This window comes from Solea solea, chromosome 5 (assembly GCF_958295425.1).
Source record: "Solea solea chromosome 5, fSolSol10.1, whole genome shotgun sequence".
Taxonomy (NCBI): Eukaryota; Metazoa; Chordata; class Actinopteri; order Pleuronectiformes; family Soleidae; genus Solea; species Solea solea.
Window position 1 is genome coordinate 17789829 of NC_081138.1, and position 17446 is coordinate 17807274.

The 17446-nt window shown below is 43.1% G+C and overlaps 1 protein-coding gene across 2 annotated transcripts; it reads left to right on the forward strand.

The window, feature by feature from the left end:
- The first annotated feature begins 351 nt into the window (after positions 1-351).
- Positions 352-13071, forward strand: sall1a (spalt-like transcription factor 1a). 2 transcript variants are annotated; one of them, XM_058629453.1, is made up of 3 exons: positions 352-1482; positions 6935-10356; positions 11365-13071. In XM_058629453.1, the coding sequence occupies exons 1-3, from the start codon at positions 1410-1412 to the stop codon at positions 11803-11805; spliced, it is 3936 nt and encodes a 1311-aa protein (XP_058485436.1). In that variant the 5' UTR covers positions 352-1409; the 3' UTR covers positions 11806-13071. The 2 variants fall into 2 exon arrangements, with proteins under 2 accessions (XP_058485436.1, XP_058485437.1); XM_058629454.1 differs by lacking the exon at positions 352-1482 and adding an exon at positions 3985-4229.
- Positions 13072-17446: the final 4375 nt, after the last annotated feature.

Genomic DNA, 17446 nt, shown 5'->3' on the forward strand with positions numbered 1-17446 from the left:
TCATTATTTACATGGTGTATTAAGGCACAGGTTGTTTTTTTTTTGTTATGTTGCTCAATAATCACCGCCTTTAAAAACTTCCATTTGCAGAAATTAAAATATTTCAAACTGTCTGAAAAGCATCCAACTTTTGATAAGAATATGAAGCAGTTATTAATGTACACAGATATCAACTGGATGTTGACGATATGGCCATCTTTAAGTAACTTCTTGTTATAACAGGTACATGTATGGTGTCAGGGTTCACATGACACTGATGATGAGTGTAATTCGTCCAAAAACAAAGTGTTTCAGAGAGAAAATGAGAGCTTTATTTATCCCTATTCGGATGGACAGACTTCTTTCCGCTGTCTGTGCCACGGATCACACTGAACACAAAGCGTTGGGATCTGCTGTGCGTAATGAGAGAGAGAGAGGGAGGGAGGAAGGGGGAGAGAGAGAGAGAGACATGACGAGAAGGGAGGGAGAGCTGGAGGAGGTGGAGGTGAATGGCATCATGACTGAATAGCCCGGTGACCAATCAGACCCTCGATGGGCCGGGCTCCACATTTGTCCCAGTGCCGCACGGGCCCTCAAAGTTTGTTTATTCGCGGAATGCAGTGTGCGATGAAAACGTGTTAGTAACTAAACCCCCCTCTCTACTAATAATAATCTAATGAAACTGATCGGGACTTCGGATCACACTGGGGACTTTTGGGAAACGCGCACCGGTGCCATTTACGCACGGAACATGCTCGCGCGACGCAGCGCCACAGCGCACCGAGAGCTTCGCTCGAAACTCTTCAGAGACTGAAGTGCCGCGCGCAGCAGCAGCAGCACCACGACCGCTGAATCACAACGATCGGAGGACGGACTACCGAGTTGAAGAGAGAAGAAAGTTGGCCGGAGATGGCGGAGCTTTGAGTTGCGAGCGGTCCGGTCAGTCCACATCTACAGGAGGAGGAAAAGCCAGCAAAGAGGAGCAAAGACAAAACTGTGATCGCTGCTTGATTAATGTGATAGACTGAAAGACGGTGTCGCGGGCATGGACTCGACATGCTGACATTCCCCTGTAGTAGTCGAGATAAGCTTTGACTTGGCTAACAGAAGAGGTTAAATCGTGTCTAACGGGAGTTTGGAAAACCCAGCCTTTCTTTCCCGTACGGATCAACTCATTGGGTGGGAGCTGAGAGAGAGACAAGAGTCCCCAGCAAATCAGGAGCTAATTGATTAAAGAGACTTCATTTGAATAGGAGGGGGGCTGGCGAGGTGCCAATCGCCTTTCAAAGAAGCCCCCGTATGATTAATCGCAGAGCATTATTGATAATCATAACGGGGCACATGCGCGGTGGATGGACTCGTTTTACGTAATTTTTGAGACCGTTTTGTAGTAATTTTTTTATTCTCTGCTCGCTGATGTGCCAGCCAGCATGTCGCGGAGGAAACAAGCGAAGCCGCAACACTTCCAATCCGACCCTCATCTGCCTTTATCGGAACACAATGGTGAGTCCAAGTCGCCTCGTATCGCCTCCTCTCATCCGTGCACCGTCTCTTTCACACACTTTTCCTCCGTGTATTTTTGTTGCATTTGAAGCCAAACAAGTTGAAGGTTCCACTTGAAGTCGGACTTTACACTTTTAGTCTTTCCTTTCTTTTCTCTCTTTTTTAATTCCATCTTTTTTTTAAGAGTGTGTGTGTACTTTTAAGAAAACTTCAGGATATTCTTCTTTTCTTTTTTTTGTTTAGTTCAAATAAGATTTTGAAGCAGTTTAGTTTTGTCTCTCACTCCAGATTTTCACCTGGTTTACAGAATCTCAAACAGGAAAGAAAATGAATTAATTCAACGTTATCCATAACGTAAAATGCGCGTTTTTCCTTCGGGTTTACTCTGCGTGTGTGTGTGTGCTGAAAGTTTTACAACTTTCAAGACATCCTTTCTTTTGCCATTACAGTGTGTTTTAAAGCGGCGTCGAAACTCTGTTAAAGTTAGTAAGCGGCTTATAGTTGGTGCTTCTCTCCGAGGGTTCGCCGCCTTGAGCGGATGGTCTCGGTGCGTCAACAACCGACCTCACTTTCCTGCCGCGACTCCTCTTGGTTCCAGAATCGCCCGAACCCAATATTTTCTTGTTTATTTTTTTAACATCTACGTTAGAAAGTCGTGCAACGCTTAAATGTTTTATAGATGAAATAAGAAAATATAAAGTTAAAGCCTGTTTCGACCCAAAATGAAGTGTGAGGCTTTAAGTTTGATAAATGAAGGACAAAGTTCCCCACGAGAAGCAAATGGACATACAACAAATCCTGAAGTGTCTCTTCATCGTTTACACTTGTGTGTGTGTGTGTGTGTGTGTGTGTGTGTGTACAACTTTGTTCAAAAAGCAGCAAAGCGAAGTCAAGTGTTACTCTCTCACACTCACACACACACACACACACACTCACACACACATAGCGCCACTCTTTCATTACAAAATAACGTGCTTTTCCGAAATCTGAATGAACACATATGAAATGTGTTTTCTCTAAAATAAGCGTTAGATAATCGTTTCACCAAACACGCGCCCTTCCGCCTGCTGTAAAGAAAAAAATACGTGTGTTTTGTTTTTGTTAACGTGAAAATGACTGTTTTATCGGTGCCTAAAATAAAAAAATCACTTCATACAAAGTGCCATTGAGAAATGGAAATCCTGGATTCTGCACTGGTGTTCTCACGAAGGCCAGTGAAAGCCAGTCAAGTCTCGTTTGAATTAGCACGTTTTCTTATATAAAGAAAATAAAAGTAAAAGGGGGAGAGAAAAAAAACACCTTAGGGTTTGATTGTAAGGTGAGATAAATTTCGTAACAGGTCGTTGCGTTGTTGTGTGTACGTTTCTGATAAGGACTCATGAACTGAAAAATAATTGTTTAATTTCGATGTGATGTTAAAAAGAAATCTATATTATTTTTTACCAAATAGAGGCCTCTCTGTAGTCGGTTGTGAAGTGTTACCAATTTATAACTTGACACAAAAATATTTCATGTTTAATAATAATCATAATAAAAATAGAAATATGAGATGTACATAAAAAAATACAAATAATAACACAATGTGTTCATCCTTCAAGAGGATGAGGCCTTTACATTTGTAATGGGTAAAATAAATATTGGTAAAGCCACAGTGTGTTCAGCACTGCCCTGAGAAGTCATTTGAAATAAACACTTGTTTCATTCAGGGGAAGGTCATGCTTGACATAGTATTATCTGCCCATTTCACATGATTTTAGTTTTATTTTGTTTTGGTGTTTTTTTTTTTTTTGGAATTTGATGAATAGTGCACAACCAATTTCCTTAGAGCGGATCTGTTTGTTTGTTTTTTCCCCAGCATTTTCCCTTAAATCTAATAAACTTAATGAAGAGATACTTTTGTCACTAACCCAGGCAGACGGCAGATTGAAAATATTCCAATTGTGTGCAGAACTTTTTAGAATTGGTGTAAGTGTCTTGTGTGTGTGTGTGTAATTGCAAAGGTGGGGACGTGTTTGTGTTTAGGATTCAGGGTTTTTTCGCTGAGACAGTGCTGCTGTGTTGCTTCGGGAGAGTTGTGCGATAGGCGGAAGTGAGAAACAGAAAGTCATTGTATGTGTAAGTGAGTGAATACCAGTGATGCTGAGGGCTGTAGTTACTGGGAAGTCGGAGCGTGAGCCACAGAGGGTGGGATGTTGAGCTGTTTTAACCTTTGCCAGTGTTGCTCTATGTAGAGGTGATGAGAGTTCAGAGCCCAGTGTGTTTCTCTCCACCACGCCATTGACCCTGCTGATCAGAGCTGCAGGCGGCCCAGCAAGGCCTCTGCTTTTTATTCAAGTGTGTGTGTTTGTGTGTGTGTGAGGCCTTATCAATGTTGTGGCCATCCCCTTTCACCCTATCAGAGTGGCCCTCCTTGAGGGGAGATAGGCAGGGCGGCCCCCTTTTGCTCTGTTGTTCCCTACAAACACAGAGTGCACTCGCTTGTCATTACGCCAGTGTTTATGTGGTGCGAGTCCAGGTGTAGCTTGAAGGACTTGCTGTGCCTTTTTCCCTCCCCTTAAGCTCTAAGCATGTCACCGGGCAGAGCTTCTGAGATTGGAGTCTTGTCCTGGACCACGGCAGCTTAGTGGAACCCCATCTAGTGTTCAGTGGGATGAGACCTGAGGGCTGGAGACGATATGAGCAGAAATCCTCCTGAAGTTACAAGTGTCAAGAAGCTCACAGAGGCCCCCCCGCAGAAACGAAATAACGTAGGATCTTCTTAAAGCTTTCCGTCAACTTTCTTTTGTCTAATCCTTGCTTTCTTGTATCTCACATTCAAACTTTGGTCAATGTCTTTGGGGCTCCGTTCTATGCTCTTTGTCTCTCCTGAAGCCTTTGAGCCCTGCGCACTGCTTACACTGTGCTTTTGATAGAAAGTCTATGGAAGTTTTACAGACTCCATCTTCATACTGGGCTTGACATTATCTTGATTTTAATTCACAGTTGATCCTTGCTATTTTGGGAATCAAGGCTAATCTGCGCTGTGTGCTGTACTAGTCTGATGTGGGCAGTGGATTTTCAGACATGCATTTATTTAAGTTCGGTCCGTATTCGTGGTCAGGTGAAGCAAATGATGGTGTAGACTGCACAGTTTGTGAAGCAATACCGTAGCTGTGTGAACATTGGAAATATTGCTTGCATTTTTCACAGCAGCCGAAAATGCGCGATTTGAATCCGTCTTCTGTCGTAGTCCGAAGTTATGATTGAGTGGGTGAAGGAGAGACTGTCCACAGCTGCATGACACAGTTGTGATGAAATTCATAATAACTATAAAAAATAATAGTGACACATGCAACCTGCTTTCTATTTCTCTCTTTGATAATTATATATTTTATTGGAAGTTTAGTAAAAAAAAAAGAAAAAGTTGCATGTAAAATATTTATATACGTATTTTTTTCAATCTTTTGATTTTAGACTTTTTGAAAAATCAGTGCGGCAATATATTGTCAAATTATAGAAACACACTCAGGCCCTGTGGATAAATGAAAGTTTTAATTAATTCATTTTTAATATTATTTATTTAATAGTTTATGCATTACTTGGAGCACATTTTCTTGTATGGACATGAGCACACAAGAACACACACACACACACACACACACATACACATATTTTATTAAATTATTAATTCAACATATTTCAGAAGTTTGTCAGTCGAAAGTTTTTCTTTTTCTTTTCTCTTTTGTATGGCTTTTTTTTTTTAAATCCCGCTCATTGTAGATTTTCTTCTCATTCATTTGTGTACAGTCAGCCTTGAGAAAAGAAAAAATAATGTAGTTTATTTAATTGTCAGATTTTACACACTGGTACTTTAGAGAAAAAAAAAAAAAAGACTACCTGGGTTGCTGGTAGGTGGGTGGGTGTGTGGAAGAGCATTTAACATAAAAGTTATCATTAAAGTTTAGTCCTCCCTGTTTGCATGGTTTGGTGGTGTGAGGGTCAGGGTTTACTGTCATGGCAACTTTGCGTTATCTGATGTCTCTGAGTCCAGAAACATTGAGGGAGATAATCCCTGAATTAAACAGGATCTGCTTTGAGTCGACTGAGATGAGCAGGGCCAGGCTGTGCCGACGATCCCCGCCGCTCCCATGCTGCGCGAACAATGGGAAGGCATCCTGTCTCTCTGTGGGGCAGGGCAGCACTTCTCTAGGTTTCATTTGCAAATGAATTCTTGGCCCTGATGAAAGTGTTGAGGGGCCAGAGCCACAATGAATAGGATTCATAGAGAAATGCAATTTGTAAATCAACTTGTATGTTAAACAGTGAGATTTTAGTGTGACAAAGAGGAAAAGGAATAAGGAAAGTCTAGAACATAGCAGTGACTCTGGGGGCAGGGTGTCGTCTTGCTTTTTTTTACTCCCTGACTCGTCCAGTGTATAAAAATGGAAAATTCAAAAACCTGTTTCTGTGTGCATTTGGAAAGTGGTCATTGCTTTTAAGTTGTCATCACAGTGACCACAGGAGTTTCTGTACTGCGTGTTCTGTGACCTGGAATGTCCAGTTTATCAGCTTTTGAAAAGTTTTGTGATGATATGTCATCGTGGCCTACCCTAGTTTTGATCTTTTTTTTTTTCTTTTGCTTTACAGGAACAGTGTTCTTTTTGTAGTTATTATAGTTTGGCGTTCAGAGAATTCATTATTTTTTTCTCTCTCTTTTTTTTTTTACAGCATTTTGTTTCAGTCTTTTATTGGATGGCAGATTAAATTAATAACGCAATATTATAAATACTAAAGAATCCAATCTTTATTTCTTAACTCCTTTTTTGCTCTTTTGCTTTGCTTGTGTTTTGTGCGTTAACAGTCTGAATGCCACAGGCTTTGTTGTTCATGTCTCCCTGTGATTGCAGCCTGAGTGGATACAAATTAGTTTAGTGACATAGATAACCTGTCCAAGATGTCCATAGTTGGCTGAAAATGAGCAAAGTTGACAGCAAATTGAAAGTCTAATAAGTCCTTCAAATGCTTGATTTACGCCGAGTGGACAAGTAGACTTTGAAGGACATGGAATATAGGAAATCAATGTCTTTCTATGAAATTTCATTAAGACCAATGTCCTCACTTCACTCTATTCTGTATTTTGATGGATTATCTGGAGAAAATGATTACCTTTGGTTGTGCTGATGAGACCCAGGTTTACACCTTCAAAGATCACTTTTAAGCAATATTTGAGTAGTTTCCATTGATTTTGTATCCATTCTTATCATGCTCAAGAGGCCACTGCATTGAATAAGGCCTTTTCACATTTCTTTTGGCTTATTGTTGCCTTTCGATCGTTGTTTTTGTGAACACATCAAGGGGATAAGTGTAAAACTGATTAACTTAAGATTAACAACAATGGAATTTGAGGAGATAAAGCTGCTTCTTCAGCTGCAAAACATTTCTAATCACTAATCCTCTGTTTCCTCTTTTTCAGGGGACACAGAACTTTGCTCAGAGGACCCCCCCTGCATGGAGTCAGACGCCCACGTCTGTAACAGATGTTGTGCTGAGTTCTTTGAACTATCGGATCTTGAGGTACACCAGAAGAATTGCACTAAGAATCAGTTAGTTCTGATAGTAAATGAAAATCCTGCCTCCCCCACCGGAACTTTCTCGCCTGGGTCTCCTCCCCATAATCCTGACGACCAGATGAATGACACAGCTAATAACACTGATCAAACAGAGTGCAGTGATCTTTTGGAGCGTAACCCCCTTGAACAAGACGAATCCATGGATGTGGACATTTCCGGAATGAGCAGTGGTCATGAGGAGGAAGGCAGTCATACAGAGAGTGGAAGCCCTATCAACACAGTCAGTAGCAATGGTGGCAGGGCCACCGCCGGTCCTGCAGTTGGTACTTCAGCCATCTCTGCCCCTCTACCTCAGCTTAGTAACCTCACTGAGCTGGGTAACTTCTCCATGATCAACAGCAATGTCATAATAGAAAATCTTCAGAGCACCAAAGTGGCTGTGGCCCAGTTCTCACAAGAAGCCCGCTCCACTGGGGGCCCCAGGGTGGCAGTGCCAGCTCTGATGGAGCAACTACTAGCCCTGCAACAGCAGCAGATACACCAACTGCAGCTTATTGAGCAGATTCGCCATCAGATACTGCTACTGGCCTCCCAGGCTCCAGAGATGCAGGCGCCCCCAACCTCTGCTCCAGGCACAGTGGGGCCTGCTGCCAGCCCTCTGACCACACTCAGCTCGCATCTCTCCCAACAGCTGGCTGCAGCCGCAGGCCTAGCGCAAAACCTGGCTAGTCAGTCAGCCAGTATTAACAGCCTAAAGCAGCTGGCTGCAGCGGCACAGCTACCTCAGTCCAACCCAAGCACCAGTGAGACATCTCAAAGCATTAGCACTCTGGGGCCATCGACAGTCAATACCCAGCCCTCTGACAAAAGACCGAGTCATATGAGTAGTCTCCACTCTCAGCTAAGCAACTCCTCACTACCTAAGTCATCCACACCATCATTTGGAATAGGTAGCTTGCTAAGCTCTGCAGTGAATCCCCTTCTACCTCAGCCCCCACCTGGAAACCCCATATTCTCCAGTTCTCTGCCAAGTGTGGGCACTACTGTAGAGGACCTAAACTCTTTAGCATCTTTGTCCCAGCAGAGGAAAGGCAAGCCACCAAATGTCACTTCATTTGAACAGAAGAGCAGTTCTGATGAGGCTTTTTTCAAGCATAAGTGCAGGTTTTGTGGCAAGGTGTTTGGGAGTGACAGTGCCTTGCAAATCCACCTGCGCTCCCACACTGGCGAGAGACCATATAAGTGTAATATCTGTGGCAACCGCTTCTCCACCCGTGGTAACCTAAAGGTGCATTTCCAGCGTCATAAAGAAAAATACCCACACATCCAGATGAACCCTTACCCTGTTCCTGAGCATTTAGACAACATACCAACAAGCACTGGCATTCCATATGGCATGTCTCTGCCCCCTGAGAAACCCGTCACCAGCTGGCTGGACAGCAAACCTGTTTTGCCCACTCTGACTTCCTCAGTTGGCATGCTGCTGCCACCAACCATGCCGAGCCTTCCACATTTCATCAAAAAGGAAGACCATTCGATAGCCATAACTAGCCCTCCTGTTACTGCAAAGAAAGACTCAGGTGCCGCTGAGCCTTCAGCTAAAAGTAATGACCATGTGTTTGAAGAGGGTGAAGGTGCAATTCTGCCTACCTCAAATGGGAAAACTGAAGAAGGCAGCCACTGCTCAGGCTTCATAACAAATGTGAGCTCTGCTTCAGAGCATACAGCTGAGTACACAACATCCAACAGCCCGCCCATGATGACCAACCCACTCATGCCACTAATGTCTGATCATTTCAAGGCTAAGTTCCCCTTTGGAGGCATACTGGAGCCTCTCCAAGGTTCAGAGACATCCAAGCTACAGCAGCTCGTGGAGAACATTGACAGAAAGGTGACAGATCCAAACGAATGTGTCATCTGTCACCGGGTGCTGAGCTGCCAAAGTGCTCTGAAAATGCACTACCGCACTCATACAGGGGAAAGGCCCTTTAAGTGTAAAATCTGTGGCAGGGCTTTTACCACCAAGGGGAATCTTAAAACCCACTACAGCGTTCATAGGGCCATGCCTCCTCTTAGAGTTCAACACTCCTGTCCTATCTGCCAGAAGAAGTTCACAAACGCTGTGGTTCTACAGCAGCACATTCGTATGCACATGGGTGGGCAGATCCCCAACACCCCTCTGCCGGAGAGTTATCCAGAGTCCATGGCTTCTGACACTGGCTCATTTGAGGAGAGAAACTTTGATGATCTGGATAACTTCTCTGATGACAATATGGAAGGAATGGAGGAAGGAATGGAGGAAGGCCCATATAGCAGTGTACCTGACACACCCAGGTCAGCTGATGCTTCTCATGACAGTCTGTGTAACTCCCCAGCTCCACATGAAATGGTTTTCCATGAGGCCGAAGAGAAAAATGGCCAAGAGAATGCTCACAACAATGGAACAGGAGAGTTTCAAGTCAGCCACTTGAAGGCGACAGCAAATGGCTTAGTTGAGGGGGACTGCCTCACCAATGACTCCTCATCACTGGGAGGGGATGTTGAAAGCCAAAGCGCCGGGAGCCCAGCTGTGTCAGAATCTACCTCCTCCATGCAGGCGCCATCCCCCACTAGCATGCAGCCACAATTACACAAATCCCCCAGCCTCGAAGAAAGGCAACATAGGGCCTTGTCCTTAGAGCACATAAATGCAAGCCCTGTGCACTCTTATCCCTCCAACATCGGAGCCCTGGACCTGACATCTGTCAATCCCTCAAAAGACCCTGTGGGCATGATATTCCCCTTCCGTGAGCGTAACATCATCAAGAACACATCCTGTGACATCTGTGGGAAGACATTTGCTTGTCAGAGTGCCTTGGACATTCATTATCGAAGCCATACCAAAGAACGACCATTTATTTGCACGGCCTGTAACAGGGGTTTTTCCACCAAGGGCAACCTCAAGCAGCACATGCTAACCCATCAAATGAGAGACCTGCCCTCACAGCTCTTTGAGCCATCAAACACCAGCCTGTCCTCCAGTCCGACCCCTTCCCTGCTCTCCGTTGGCTCTCTTAACAAACCTGAAGTCAATGGCTTCCTCCATGGCTTCCACCCAGACAAGGACATGCCCCCTGGTTTGGTCACATCATCTGCCTCCTCTTCCCCAGTGCTTTCTGCTGGTGCTCCACCACGCAGGACTCCCAAGCAACACTTCTGCCACACCTGTGGGAAGTGTTTTTCCTCTGCCAGTGCTCTACAGATCCATGAGAGAACACATACAGGGGAGAAACCCTTTGCCTGCAGTATCTGTGGTCGGGCTTTCACCACCAAAGGAAACCTCAAGGTAAATGTTGAAACCCTCCCATACCTAAAAAAAAAAAGAAAATCCTAATTCCTAAAAGTTTGTGCGTGAGAGTGTTTGTGAAAAATGAGTCTCAGAGCTGCTATTTAGTTTTATATGGTGTGTAAGTGCATTAGGCATCAATAGGTTGGAATTGTTACATGATTCATTGAAGGACCAGCACTGTGAGAAAAATGACCTTAGTGGAAAGGCTGAATCACACAGCTAATATTATTATTGGCAGCACATCCAGAATGTGGTCAGCAAAGAATGATCCACGGCACAGAATTAAATATCATCACAGTGATCACTGAGCCCTTTTAATCTGTATATTTTATCCATATCCAGTTCTGTGAAAAACGTCACAGTCTTTTTTAAATCATTACACTGATCTTCAGAAACGTTTGGATAATCTGGTTACGTAAAGTGGGTTGATCTTTAACCCTAGTAAGAAATTTGGGATACATGTTCATTTTTGAAAGCTTCTAATAAATCCAGTTGTGGCTCTCGGTCTCACAGAGAGATGTTTTGTGTTTTTAAGTTAAAGTTAAACATAAATGTTGGAATCATCTCTCAACTGTTTTTGTCATAGTTTTTATATGAAATGCATTCATTGCGATTCGTCGTTCAAGAATAATGAAGCAGACAAAAATGTCTTTGTCGCTGACTGAGTTTTGGCAGAGGTGAAATTTCACATGCGTTACTGGGCAGAGCGTTGTAATTGGTTAGCTCCCCCAGGCCCTGTGGTCCCTTTGTCATGTATTAGTATTGCCAAAATAAGATGTTTTCACTGTGCTGGTACCTCACACGGCACAGGCAACTAAATTGTCTGCTGCTCTGAGGGTGTGAATCTGTTTTAATTCAGAGTTGAGCATTATTATTTTTTTTCCATTGCATCATCTCATGTGCAGCTCTTGTGGCCAAGTTTGTAAACATCTCTAATTTTCATCCCTCTCATTGCTCTGTCTCCCTCTCCTCCCTCCCTTTTATTCCCCGTCTCTCCCTATGTAGGTTCACATGGGCACACACATGTGGAACAGTGCTCCTGCCAGACGAGGCCGCAGGCTCTCTGTGGATGGGCCAATGGCCTTCCTGGGTACCAACTCACTCAAGTTTCCTGAGATCTTCCAGAAGGACATGGTATCAAGGGCGAGCAATGGGGACCCAGCCGGTTTCTGGAACCAATATGCTGCAGCTTTCTCTAACGGCCTTGCGATGAAGACAAATGAAATCTCTGTCATCCAGAATGGAGGCCTCCCTCCGATGTCAGGTGGTATGGGAAATGGCGGTAGCTCTCCCATCGGTGGCCTAACAGGCAGCCTAGACAAACTACACAGCATGGAGCCCAACGCTGCCCTTGCTGGTCTGGAGAAAATGGCCAACACAGAGAACGGGGCTCACTTCCGTTTTACGCGGTTCATTGAAGACAATAAAGAAATTGTCACCAATTAGAGTGTATGTCCCGAGCTGCACACACACACACAGACACATGAAGATGCCCACTGGCATACTGTATACATATGTAGACACACAGAGAAGAAGAAGAAGAAAAGAAAGAGAACAAGACAGGGACAAAATCAACTGAACTGGTTTGCTCACCATTGAATCTTTACGAACACAAGTGTGAAGACAACTTGCTTTTTTTGTACAATGTACATGTTATAGTTTTAAGGAGCTTATTTATTAGTGATTATAACCTTGCTTGAAACCAAGTGGAAGCATTAACAGTTAGGTTTTTCTTTGTTTAAAGCCAGAATGGGTATGTATGGGTGCTTAAAAATGTGCTTTTGAAACTTAGAATAACTGGGTAGATGACCTTACCTTGGCATTAAGTTATTTTCTGTCTGTAGTAGCTATAACCGAACTGTCGATGTTCATGTGATGCATTAGCCCTGTAATAAGCGAACGGTTTTGCTGTAAATAATGTACACTGATCTTCTGTAGATGGTCTAACATCTGTGTTTTCATGCACCCCCCCTCCCCCCCCCTCGTCAACATGAAACCATGAAATTCAGGCAAGGGACTGAAAGATGCTGTAGTTCCTCTCTTTCCAAATTTTATTTTTATTTAAGGAAGACAAAACATTGAAGTTTGCTATATTTCAAGGGTTTATTTAGTGTTAACTTGTTTTGTTGTTACTGTTTCTGTGTATTGTACTTTGTATATTTTGTTTACTTCCATATTTTTCCTTCAATCTATTTCTCTTTTTTTTGTGGCTCGTATTTGTGGTGTTGTTGAAAGCAAGACAGTTGCTGAAAAGGGGAACATTCGGTCTGGCCTATTTCCTTGTGTTTTTTCTTTGCAACTGAGACAGCCAATCAAAAGAGCAGGATTCTCCTTTAGTTTCTCAGCTGGATCTCCACATTGCTGCTATGTCCCAGCATCCACAATGACAACAAGTGCAACGTTATAGTGTTGAAGCTCCTGTAAATTCATTCAGATGTGGAAATACAAACCCCCCCTGTCAGAAAAAAACAAACAAAAATGTACATATATCTCACACAAGAGGAGTCCGTCACGGCCAGAAGACAAAATGATAGTGTTTTTATAAATATAAATATATATTGGGTTTGAAAACCTTTGGACTGTTACATGCACTTTCTTGGAAAGTTGGAAGATCTTTATGGGTCCAGTTTCTCTACACTTTAATACCTACTAACAACTAAGATACTGTAATTCTTTACTCCAATAATCAAATACATCAGTTTTCCAAAAGAACCACTGTTGTGTCTGTGTGCTTTTATTCCTTCATTTCTTATAAATATAATTAAAATGTGTAACAGACACACCAAGCAATCGTTGGTTGTTTTTAAGCCAATCAAAGTAAAATAACGTTTGTGCCTTTGAATGAATGTTGTGCTCATTAGGTCGCCATGCAGCGTGTGAACGCACGGAGGAAGATGCAGTCGCTCTCACTTGGAGCTCGTTCATTGCAAATCATTCAAGTTTGACTTGTTTTACGTGTCGCTCGGGTTGTTTCGAGGCTTCGGGTGCGGGGAAACGGATGATTCTCGTCATCGTTTATTCACACGTTCATTAAATTTAAATTATCACAAAAAAAATAAAACAAAATAAATCGCAGCAGAGGGAAATCAACATATTTTTTTTTTAAATCACAAATAATTTCAGCAGACACGATTTAAGAAGAACGAAAGAAACCCGGTGATGGTGTCGGTATTTTATGTCTTGATCATTTTCCACATTGAAATTTAACGTTTCATTTAAGACAACGGTGTAATTAATATTAACTCAAATTTCCGAAATAAGTTGTCAAAACGAGCGCACGCTTATCCGGATAAAACCTTTGAAGGCATTCGCCTCTCTCTCTCTCTCTCTTTTTTATTCAAACTGAAGAAAAAAAAAATCTCCCCTTTTGTGTTTCAACAGCTGCATTTAATTTAACACATCGTTGCACATCCTGCAATACAGGATCTGTTAATTTCTGCGCAGCGTCCTGGGCGCTCTCTCTTTTCTCCTCTCCTCTCCTCCGAGCCGAAATGCCCAATATTTACGTTTTATATTTCAAGACATCGACGCTAAATGATCCTTGCCTACAGTGCCTGTTTTCTTTTTAACACTCACATCTGTTCGGCTGAGCATGTGTTTGTGCAGCGCATCGGCTCCTGAGACAGAGATTCCTTCAGAGGACAGAGAGAAAAATAAAAACTGCACCACACACAAGCCCCACACGAATGATTATATGTAAAAATAAAAGCTATTATTATTATTATTATTATTATTATTTAAGCTATAATTATATTTTTAAAACATTGATGTTTTATCAAATTATGATTCAATAATGTACGCAGCAATGTAATAAATGGCATTCTGATTTTATACAATGCAATGTATTATATATAAAATAAAACCAACATAAAATGACTAAAAGGTACATTTGCGTACATACAGTATAGAGAAGAGAAGAAGTTATATTTCATGCGGACGATTCACAAGTGTGAGACAGAAATAAACAGAGTAAATACATGCTTTATCTTGTGTGACTGGTCCCACCACTAAGCTTTGCACTGGGTTCTTCCCAGGCGGCTCCTCGTCTAAGTATCGATTGAGCTGTGCAGTATTACAGCAACACTTGAATCTCAGGTGGCAGGAATGTGTACAATTGATCTCTTCCACTGTGGCTCCCAGCAGTGGCTTTTTGCTCCACAACACAGAGCTCCACAGGAAGAGTTGGGGCGAACACGCTGAAACACAATCGCTGCAGACTGAGAGGGGCTGTACCGGCCTGCCCTGCTCTCTGTCACTATTTATTGTTGTGTGGCTGTGAGTCTCATCCGCAGCTTACTGCAGCTACACTCTCACAATGAAAGACAAGTCTTTTCAGGGAACACAGACACAAACACTGCAATATTGCAGAACACACTCACAGGCAATATGCATACGCGGCTCCATTCAGACACTGACGTACAGTATGTGGATTTATTTCTCCGTGTTTTGCGTAATGTCGTTTGATTTTGGCACTGTAGTTATTTTTGTTCTCTTGTCTGGGCTAAATGGCTTCATTGCCTCTTGCTGCAGTGTCTGGGGAGGATGGGAATCATCAGCAAAGAAACATTACTCTCTTTAGCGGCAAGCCACTCCTGTCCACTTACTGTACACTTGAAGGTTCATTAAAGGGTTGGCCTTAAGTAAGGGCTGTATGCACAGCTGCCACACTGCAAAAATAAGAACATTTGTTTCCAGTGTGAGCCGAGAGAAGATGGAAGTTTTGGAACGACATATTTTCATTCTTACTTATTCTGATTTGTGTGTTGTGTGAAAAAGCGTTTCCAATATGAGAAGATTATTTTTTGTTGTTGTTGTTGTTGGTTTTATATGTGCTCAAAGTGAAATGTTTATTCTTCGTGTGCATATGAAGAACTAAAAAGAAGCAAGGAGCAGGAGTGAAACAAACTAGTAAACTGCTCCTTCACAGTTGAACAGCAGTGACATGGGGAGTAAAATCTGATTTCTGTCTCCACAGTTCTTCAGTGTGCGGGTCAAGTTGAGATGATGCTGAACGGAGGTGGACCAAAGCCCCCCCGCCTCCCCGACTCCCCCCGCCACCACACACACACACACACATCTTCCGCCTTGTGCTGTCAGCCCTCCTGAGTCGATACAAACTGTAGCCTGGGGCCTGGCCTGGACTCCCCACTGAGGTTCTGGCCCACTGCTGGGAGATCAAAGACCTGTGGAGAACAATGGTGAGCTTCATTTAAGTGGCCACAGTTCACTTTCCCCGGACGAGCTGCCACACCTGCCCACACTGTTGTGTTCAGGTGATGGAGCTACTGTTTTTTTAGTTTTCACCAAAACACTGAAAAAAAATAGTGCATGTTAAGTTTGATCCACAGTGAAATACTGTTGAGTGTTAAGATGTCATTTGCTTCTCATTGCTTAGTAAGTTTTGTTGTTAACTGGCCGATGCTGCTTTCAATTTACTCTAATATGGCCTGAAATTGCACTTATTGTATTTATTCTATCCCCCTATGAGCTTCAGACTAATTTGCCTTTGTCATGTTTCTCCAGCCATTTCATGCTGGTTTTATCCTCCTGTGGTTCTCATTGTGTTTCCTGTGGAAAATCGAGCCTGTATGTAGCGTGTACACAGCTGGATGGAAGACCTCCAGATTGTAAGTACAAACACGGAGTCCGATTTTTGAAGGCCTGTACATTCTCACAGTTATCACAGACGAGTAATCAAAGTCCTCTAGGAAATATCCGTAACAAACACTTTGCTCCTGTTTGTTCTTTATTTAAGTTGTACTTTGGTCTCTTTGGGGACCTTTGGAGATTATGTCTTTGCATGGTTTATTTTTATGGCACAGCAATATGGAGACTATCCAAATGTCAACGTAATTTATCTTGCAGTTCATCCGCTCCTCGCCTTTTGTGTGGTAAGAAAGCGAGGCACAGGCCCATATTGCGTTTCATGACCTATTGTGTTGAAGGAGTACCCAGACAAACAGGTGGGAGCCCTAATGTGAGCTCCTCATGGACCAGACACACCAAACTTGAGGCTCCCCGACCAAGTCTTTAATAAGGCGCTCAAGCTAGCAGAACGGCTATAGTCGTCTGTTTTCTTCGTCGTCCGATAGGAACCTTCAGTGATGCTAATGAATGTACAGTGCGGGTTTGTCTCGTGCACAGTGCTCCCGCTATCCATGTCCCCCAGTTTATCATCACCGCTGAAATTGCAGGGCCATTTTACTGGGCTTTTACTACAGTGGAGACATTTAGCCCATTGTGATGCTAATTCTTTCAAATTTGATGTCTCGGGCTTGTTCTTTCAGGTCAGCGCGGCTTTATGAGGCTGGGTCTTTTGACGGAGTACAAGCACCTTTTTTGTTGTCACGGAGGAACCTGTAGTCACGGGGTTGCCCAGACTGACCCTTAAGGCAAATTTAATTTAAAGCACATTTCCATTTTGAGGTAAATCACATGTTTCCTTGTTTTGTACAGTAGAATGGAGACAGATCGTCTTTCTTTGGTTTTAAAGAACTACTCTGAGATTAAGTAGGCTGATTGTAGCCCTTTCACCATCAGAATTACGGTTGGTAACCCTAGACAGGTCTGTCTGCTCTGGGCTTAAGCGCACACACACGCACACACACACACACACACACACAGACTTGGGGACACTCTCTGTTAATGTCATCTCACAGATAGTGTTTCCTCATCACAGTCTTTCCTTGAGTCCCACAACCTCTGACACATATTCTAATTCTTTCCTCAGAGCACCGGAGTTTGCTATGAGATGGAAAGATATTCTGCGACAATGGCTGTAGACAGAGATATTGATATTGGGCATCAAGACGGGATGTCACAGTGACTAGGAAGAAGCCCTTCAACCCCTTGTCAGGTGTGCGTGATTCCATAGGTGCTGCGCAGAGACGCGTCTTGAGTTTATTGAATTTGTCATTTTCGGCCTGGGAGTGAAAAGGGCACCTGTGTGCAGCTGTAAGCCCCGGTGCCACCACCGCCACTCACATCACGCAATGACAGATGATGTGCAACGACAACCCTGAAGCTCTGTTTTTTTTTTTTGTTTTTTTTGTTAAAAGCAGTCCATCAGCTTCTGCATACATTATTC

Coding starts and splice junctions, on each gene's coding strand:
- sall1a (XM_058629453.1), top strand. CDS start 1,410: ATGTCGCGGAGGAAACAAGCGAAGCCGCAACACTTCCAATCCGACCCT. Junction 1,483..6,934: donor GCCTTTATCGGAACACAATG/GTGAGTCCAAGT, acceptor CCTCTTTTTCAG/GGGACACAGAACTTTGCTCA. Junction 10,357..11,364: donor CCACCAAAGGAAACCTCAAG/GTAAATGTTGAA, acceptor CTCCCTATGTAG/GTTCACATGGGCACACACAT.